The sequence below is a fragment of a genome, unplaced genomic scaffold, assembly GCF_019419815.1.
Source record: "Pyrus x bretschneideri cultivar Hongxiangsu unplaced genomic scaffold, Pyrus_bretschneideri_v1 Contig18, whole genome shotgun sequence".
Classification (NCBI taxonomy): domain Eukaryota; kingdom Viridiplantae; phylum Streptophyta; class Magnoliopsida; order Rosales; family Rosaceae; genus Pyrus; species Pyrus x bretschneideri.
In genome coordinates this window covers 3098605-3106663 of record NW_025999479.1, presented here as the reverse complement: position 1 = coordinate 3106663, position 8059 = coordinate 3098605, and the positions used below count along the sequence as shown (strand labels likewise).

The window sequence follows — 8059 nt, the reverse complement described above, 5'->3', positions numbered from 1 at the left end:
CAATTTTTAGTTCATATGTCAAAATAATAGAAACAATTTGAGTTTTTGATAATGGACTTCCAAGATGACACACCGAGAGTTAACCTAAAAAAAAGGATGGCACACCGCGATTGAATATCCAATGAACGCCAGTGTAAAGGAATGTTAGTTGACACCTAGAAGGTGACAAAGCCATATTATAGAAATGTTAGGTAAAAATGTGAATAAATTAAAACAAGATATAAAACTATTAGTGAGAGTATTGATTGCAGGTGTACCAATATTACATAAATGTAATGTCAAAGTATAGATGGAAGTGCAAAAACAGTATGAATATTCTAATCCTGGGTAGGATGGATAATACTACAAAAGAAAATATAGGAATTTAAACTTCCTGTATTGATTGGTGTGGATGTCAGAACTGCCAAAGAACCTTTGCTCGCCAAGTAAATCAGCTACGTAAGACCTAAAGAGGCCCAAAACAGAGAGTTGTGCGTGGACAAAAATAAAGGTTTAATAAGAAACCTTTGTTTTTCGTAAAATATTAATCCCTCGCTGTAAAACATGTATAGTTTCCAAACTATCATAATATCTATAGTATGACAACCCAATATCAACATAAAACTGTCATTTCAGCGTTATACGAGGTAACCATAATGTCTAAATAGCTGTAAATAATATGCTCGTAGCGAAATCATAATACATAATAGGATGAAAATCAATTACTGTAAAAATCAAATATTTTCTAGTGTATGATAAATCACAATATCTCAACAAGTAATATCATATGCTCATCAAAATATGTAGACATACAAGTCATGTAGAAAGTGGCTACATGAACAAACTGAGTGTAATAATTTACACTCTGGTACTACATACTCGTAGAGCTGATGTTAAACGCGTCACATACAAAACATAGTTGCATCCAATTAATTGGTCTGATCAATCCCATAAGGCATATGTTAATTTGATCACAAACAATTATGCTTTTCTGTTTTCTAAGGCATAGGTTTATCTAATGCCCATTAACATACATGCAAAGCTAGCGCTAACCTTCATCTTATTCATCTTTTATGTTTCACTGTAATTTGGATGGTTTCATACCTTCTTTACTGTAGTTAATATAACAATCCTAGTGTATAGTGTTTTTATAAGGATAATGTTGGGGAGACCACACTTTTAGTGAATTACGTTATATCACTTTTATATAGTTGGTAGGACAAGTAAGTCTGAAGTGGTGCAATAGTAGAGATTAGATAGGGAGAGAGCACAATAAAATCACAATTGCCACTCAAAAGTCAAAGCAAAACCCCCCCAAAAGTTGTGTATACACAATCCTCTTAAATTACCCAAACCTCCACAGTTTCTTATCTCACCTCCTCTCTAGGCTCAAAAATATCATATTTTCTACACTTTTACACAAAAAATTGAGAGCAACAACAAAATAAACACAAACAAGCTTAAATATTTGACACAAATTGGCCAAAACATGTTTCCTTCAACATTCTTACAAGACAAATCCCTCACGAAAAATTACGGTTGAAACTTCTGGAAGGCTAGGTGGTGCTGAAAATGCAATCACTCGGATCAAAGATTCATCCAAGGTTCCATTGTGTCCTTGTCGTTGCATCATGCTCTAGTCTGAATAGTGGTAACCGCATCCAAATTCATGGCTCATCTTCCGCAAGCTGCACATTGTATCCATGCTTTAGGTCTGTAACAAATCAAGGTTCCAATGTAGAATGTTTAGATGTTCAATGATCTCATATTTCCCCATTAAAATGCAAGGATTGGCTCGGGCTTGAACATCGGTACGTTTAGCAAAGCTTGGTACATTTAGCTAAAGCTTAAAATAAAAAAAACAAAAGGTTGACTGAAGAAAATAAATGATAGACACGACAAGGAATCAAGGTAAGATGCAACAAAGCTTCAAAGTTGAAAAACCTCAATAACATCATCAACTGGTAGAACCATATGACTGCTAGGTGAACGCTTTAACACCATAAAATACTAAGTTACAGGTTTAAGCTTGGCTAATTAATGGACCAAAAACGAGAGAAAACTGTGAACAGGCAGCCAAACATAAATTTCATCAATGTCAAACAACTTTATATGAGCCAAAATTCTAAATAACAAGTTTAAGCTTGCCTGAATAATCGACTACTAGTGTACAGAGAAAACTGCAAACGGGCAGCCAAAACACATAAATGTAATCTACATTAAACCTACTCTAATATGAAGTCAGAAGTGATAGATGCAGCAATTCGTAATCTATGTCATTGCTACATAAGCATGGTATTTGCACAAGTGATAATCACTTTAAAAGTTTATAATACAAAGTTTCTTCTACTGGGAACACAAGAATAAGTCAGATTATGGTCATGCACATGACAGCTCTGAGAGCCCGCTTTTGTTGATTAGATATTAGAAATCTCCAAGACACAAGACGATGGGTAGCCCTATATGATGGATATACTACTTGCACAAGAATATGATTTTTGGTTATGAGGGTTGGCAACAACTCATGGAGAAGCTCACCACCAAGCAGGGGTTGAGCCGGGAAACTTTGTTTTGTTCTCTTTGTTGGCTGGAAAGTATATGAAAAATATAACAATGGAATTGTTTGCAGTTAATGATACATAATATGCTAGACAATTCTATCAGAATATACATCAAAGATTAAAATTTCAAATATCTATTAGTCTTAGAAAGATTTGGTTAAAAAAAAATCGTTGAAAATTAAAAATCTATGTCAGAGTTAACTTTGACATTCATCACCGATTTTTGGAGGAGTATGCAAACTGAATCAATCAGTAAATCAGATGGTATACATCAGGCTAATCAATTTATTATTCTTATAGCTTGAACATCAAGGTTCAAAATTCTAACTTATTTTGAAAATACAAATGAGAGAACTAGTTCTAAGATTAATAAAGCCCGTCCACAAAATTGAAAGCCAGTTAGAGGTCATAATTCAAAATCGAACACTTCTTCACTTCCTATATTTTAAATTTTTGTTCACTCAACTTTTTACATTTTCACATATTATGTGGTTCCCACGTGATCTAAAAGTAGATGGGGGCAATTTACAGGACAACGTAAACAGAAAGAGAGAGAACAAGAGAGAGAATAACACATATGTGTGCATGTGTGCAAGTACCTTTGCTTTTTTCTTGGTTTTAAAAGAGGGCTTAGTGGTAATATACATACACTAAACAATATTAGGTGGTTCAATCACATTAGCTATAAAAAGCTACTTTACGGACAGAGGAAGCTACAACAAAATGATGGTCAGGCACTGGAAGGGTGAAGCAAGCAGGATCAGAGGAAATGAAGGAACTGATAACATAAACGTGTTTGGTGGTGCAATATTAATTCCGGCTTTTTGCTTATTTTCCACCATTACTTCACTAAAACATCTAAAACATTGAAATTCTTTAAACGTGCCAAGAATGAAATCTTAAATGCCACGACTGAACACATTAAATGGTACCTTTAATTGAAGACTTATCATATTTCTCTTTCCTCTCATCATTATTCTTCCATTCACTATCATCATCATCATCATCATCATCCTCCTCCTCTTCATTTCCCATTTCATCTCTTCCATCATTTCCTATATCACTCTCACTTGCAGTCTCCCATTCAGAATCATCAGTCTCTCGGCCAAAGATGTCACCAGCATCACCCTCACAATGGACACCCCCATGTTTGATAGCTGCTTCTCTAAATAACCACGCTGCACGCATCTGCTTTTTAACCAGTCGTTCAGCATAGTCTGGAACTTTATTTTGCCTCAATGAGAGATCAGGATCATTTGACTGAGAGCACTCGTTTATGAACAGAATGGCATCTAGCAAACTCTCTTTTGCAAACCCAAGCATGTCATAAGCCTGCGCTCTTCTCCAAAGACTTTTGGCATGACGGTTCAGTGGGTTGTGAAGACAAAGTGCACGAGTAGCATCACTAATAGCTGTCAAGGGCTGTTGCAACAGAAGATGACACTGAGCTCGGTTACTGTACAGAACAACTCTCTCCTTTTTGGATCTCATCGGACACAATGCCAGAGCTTCTGAGTATTTTGATGCAGCTCCAGATATATTTCCTGATGAGAACAGAGAATTTCCTTCAAGCTTGACCACTAGTGCTGCAGCCTGTTTAATATGGAGATCCTCTTTAGGCATATTCTTTTCCCATTTCAATCTCTGTCTGGAATTCAAAAGTTCCTCGATCAATTCTTTCGTTCGGTTACTAAAAGAATTACGTCCTGTCCCTTGGGACTGGACACATTCCTCAAGAACATTAACAATTGAATCTCCTAGTTTCTTGTGATCACCCAGAGTTGTAATCTCCGCAAGGTCAACAAGTGCAGGTACAGCCTTATCAACGACCTATTTAATGATTTCAGTAGCACTAATTATGTTATAATTCACAAATTAAGATATCATTCAAAATAGCAAAAAAAAAAAAAAAAAATGGTTAATTTATGCAGTGCAGTTTAAATGAAAATCTCATTAATCAAAAATCAGTTATATGACATGTAACATGTGCATACAATACAAAAACTAAAAGATGAAAAAAAACTAATGATGCAATTACCTTATGGCAGGTACTAGGGTCTTGAAGCAACCACAGAAGGCAATCAATGGTCATATACTGCCAATCATCTGATGACCGAGATATATTACACAAAGATTCGATGATACTGGGACAGCCAGCAACTGGTCCTCTACCAAGCTTATGATGGCAAATTGTCCTTAATAAACCGATACCAGCTGGTGAGTTTTCATTAACAAGCCCACCCCACATGCCAGGTAGTTTCGTTAAGAATTCAGGCTTGCATATGGTAGGAAGAAACTCTGGTTTAAAGGCAAAGCAGTTAATGAGCTGGAGGGACCAACACTGCAACTGACTCGCCCACTCTTCTGCCTTTCTGGACTCCATTTCAACACCTCCCATACCGCGGGTGAGCAGATCGCAGTGATAGCTTAACCTTCTGTCAACATACTGGTAAAAATGAGAATAGACTATTTCCAGTGAGCTCATTGCTAGTTGAATCGAAAGCTCAAGAATTTCGCCATGACTTGTTACGGCAGGAAAAGTGCTGGCATAGGTTGCCAAGTGCCCTAAAGCTCGAACTGCTACTCTCTGTTCAACCCATGTTAACCTTCCTCTCAAAAGTTCAACTAAGGGAGGGATTACCCCAGCATGAACAGCACTTGCAGCAAATTCTTCCATGTTCATGGTGTATGATCCAATAATATGAGCAGCATAATAAGGAATGTATATATTCTGGTCATGAGAAAGCCAGCGACGGTTCTTTAGACCCTTCCATATCAATGCAGCCATACACTCAAAGATGCCAAGCTCGATGAATTCAGGGTCATTCGGATGTGCCATGGCAGTGTTCCAAAGGCCACTGATAGGAAGAACCTGGCCATCGTCATCCTGTGCAGGAAGCTCTCTAAAGAACTTCAGGATGCTGGCTCTTCGCTTACTTGGGTTCCCTTCCTTCATGACACAAAAGAAACATCCTGGGTATGGACAGTCAGAAGACACTTTATCCATGTTCAGACTACAACTTAATGTTATACAAAGCAGGGCGGGTCACCTCTTCATCTCTTAGCTGAATCAAATAACTACACCAATAAACCATTTTTTAACATATTAGCTTGGCATTTATAAGAAAAAGAAACAGTAAACATAATAACATAAAGGAAAATACTGCAACAGCAAGTAACCACTCAATGCTTAATTCCTTATTTAGTACAAAAAGGTCCACATGTTTAAATCCTTTAAACTGAAAATAATTGACTCTGATTCCCACAAAAAAAAAAAAGATTTAGGAGTGGATTTCACTAAAATAAGAATATCCAAGACTACCCAATCAAAAAACATTATAAACGAAACATATGGTAGTGAGACAAAAGAACCTACCTCCCATGCTTCATTATCCTCTCTCTTTTATTCCACCAAATTTCTTTCTAAAATTGTCCTATTAGTTCCTAGATCGCATTGCCTACGATGACTACTATGATTTTAACAAAAAGATAGCAGGTTACAAGTGCTCCCAGGTCAATTTTGTTCTTGCCAACAAAAACATAGCAGGTTACAAGTGCTACCAAAATTACTCCCTCCATTTCCTCTCAATTCAAATTCAAACTGGGTCAGAACAATTATCTTCATGAGTAATCATAAAGCTATACGAAGAACTATAAATAAACAGCAGCATATGCCACCAATGCATTTTTCATCTACGAATATGATTCCACACCCACCCTAAACCCATACTATCCCAATACCTAGTTCCTATATAAGGGCATGTTTACAGACAATGAATGGGAATTGGAATCATTTTGATTCTTGAGTTCCCCGTGTCTACTAAAATACAGGTATGTAAATCATTTCACTTATAAACTTTCCCTTGTGTTTACTTACACGCAAGGAATCGGAAAAGTGTTAGCTACCACTTTAAAATCCGTAATCAAATATCTAAAAGTCAGGAATCAAATCAACTGTTGGGGGGGGTTCCAATTCCCTTTCCTTACTTTCTCTATCCCCAAGTTCTCCCATTCCTTACTTTCTCTATATCTTTCTCCGTGTTGTTGTTGTTGTTGTTCATTCATTTTAAAATTTTGCATCTTGGTTACACTTTTCTAGCAGTGATTTTTAAACCACCCAACGCTTAATCCTAAACCCTAAAACACAGCCATAAGGCTCTCACTTCAACTTTAAGGTATTCAATTCTAACAATAACTGGCCGAAACGAAAAAGCCGACACTAATCCGGGATGGAAAAAGCAATCACTTCACTCTTTAAAAGTTTTTAAAATTCCTCAATCACTTTTCTCTAGGTTGGTAAACCGGCATTTGAATATTCGACTAGTACTCGGTCTTTAACCTAGTGAATCTAAAACCTCCTAGCCTCATAGGCCTCTCTGGAAATTGGTAATCCACCTAATACTAAACTATGAACGCTAAACTCTAAAGCTAAACCCTTGGCTTGTCGGCATTCGAAACACTCCACCCTTCATCAAAGTAAGGGAATATCCAAGGCCAAGTTCAGAGTAAGCATCACAACACAAACAATTAGATCTAAAAAAAGGTAAAACAGAAGGCAATTCAACTTGTTCAATGAGATCCAAACTCTAAAAACGGCAAAATCATATTCAAAACAGCATTAATTTGGCAGCAAAAAACAAAAAAGGAGGACACAGATAGATGGATAGATACCTCAGAAAACCCTGCTCAGTTGAGATGATCTAACACTCTATAAAATAAGCAAGTAAAAATCTTGAGAGAGAAAGAGAAATGGGAAGAGAGAGAAGAAAGGAAAAGTGCTTTTCTTTGGATTCCTGCTTCTGCCGTCGTTGCAAACAAGGAAGGAGGGACAGAGAGAGAGAGAGGGTGGAGAAGTTCAGCTGTGAAACGAAAACGACAGTGTTTTAGGGGTTTCGATTCGGACAGCCGACGAGAATGCACTTTAATCTCTTCCGCGACGCGCGGGGTTTGCAGTGGAGCGCTGGGCTTCCACTGGAGATGCATAACAAACAGCGCGTGAAGTCGACAAACCTATTTTTGTCGATTGTTAATTGCGGCAGACACTCAAGCGCCAAAAGACTAGAAGAACAAACAACAATGTTTTTGGGGGGTAACGGCGTAACGCTATTTCATGCTTGTCCTATTTGATGAGTCATGGGTGTCCGTGTAGGGTACTTTAATAAAAAATAATGTATAAGCCGACAATATATCAAGGTCGTTCATGTTAAAGGTCGTATGGCGGCGAGATGCACCTCAGGGCCTGTTAATTGTGGACTTTTTTGAGCGCTCCGTGAAATAGAGGCTCTTAAGCCCATCAAGGTATGGATAACGTCTGCATAGTCCGTTAAGCTGATAATACACGTTGGGTGGTATAAAAATCACTTCTGGAAAAGTGTAACCAAGATGCAAATTTTTAAATAAATGGATAACAACAACCCGGAGAAAGATATAGAGAAAGTAAGGAATGGGAGAACTTAGAAATAGAGAGAGTAAGGGAAGAGAATTGGATCAATTAGCCCTTGTAGTTGATTTAATTCATG

The 8059-nt window shown here is 37.2% G+C and overlaps 1 protein-coding gene across 3 annotated transcripts; it reads right to left on the bottom strand.

The window, feature by feature from the left end:
- Nucleotides 1-1214: 1214 nt before the first annotated feature.
- Nucleotides 1215-7527, bottom strand: LOC103937894. Of its 3 annotated transcripts, none has more exons than XM_009347868.3 (4): nucleotides 7212-7527; nucleotides 4579-5618; nucleotides 3473-4370; nucleotides 1215-1693 (listed from the first exon to the last, which is right to left on the bottom strand). In XM_009347868.3, exons 2-4 carry the CDS (start codon nucleotides 5545-5547, stop codon nucleotides 1647-1649), a joined length of 1914 nt encoding a protein of 637 aa, XP_009346143.1. In that variant the 5' UTR covers nucleotides 5548-5618; nucleotides 7212-7527; the 3' UTR covers nucleotides 1215-1646. The 3 variants fall into 3 exon arrangements, with proteins under 3 accessions (XP_009346143.1, XP_009346145.1, XP_009346144.1); XM_009347870.3 differs by having other exon boundaries at nucleotides 1215-1667; nucleotides 7212-7526; XM_009347869.3 differs by lacking the exon at nucleotides 7212-7527 and adding an exon at nucleotides 5917-6062.
- Nucleotides 7528-8059: the final 532 nt, after the last annotated feature.

Excerpts from the sequence above, each read along its gene's own strand:
- LOC103937894 (XM_009347868.3), bottom strand. The coding sequence starts at position 5,547 with ATGGATAAAGTGTCTTCTGACTGTCCATACCCAGGATGTTTCTTTTGT. Across the intron at positions 4,371-4,578 it reads ACCCTAGTACCTGCCATAAG|GTCGTTGATAAGGCTGTACC; the intron begins GTAATTGCATCA and ends ATCATTAAATAG. Across the intron at positions 1,694-3,472 it reads TGATAAGTCTTCAATTAAAG|ACCTAAAGCATGGATACAAT; the intron begins GTACCATTTAAT and ends GATTTGTTACAG.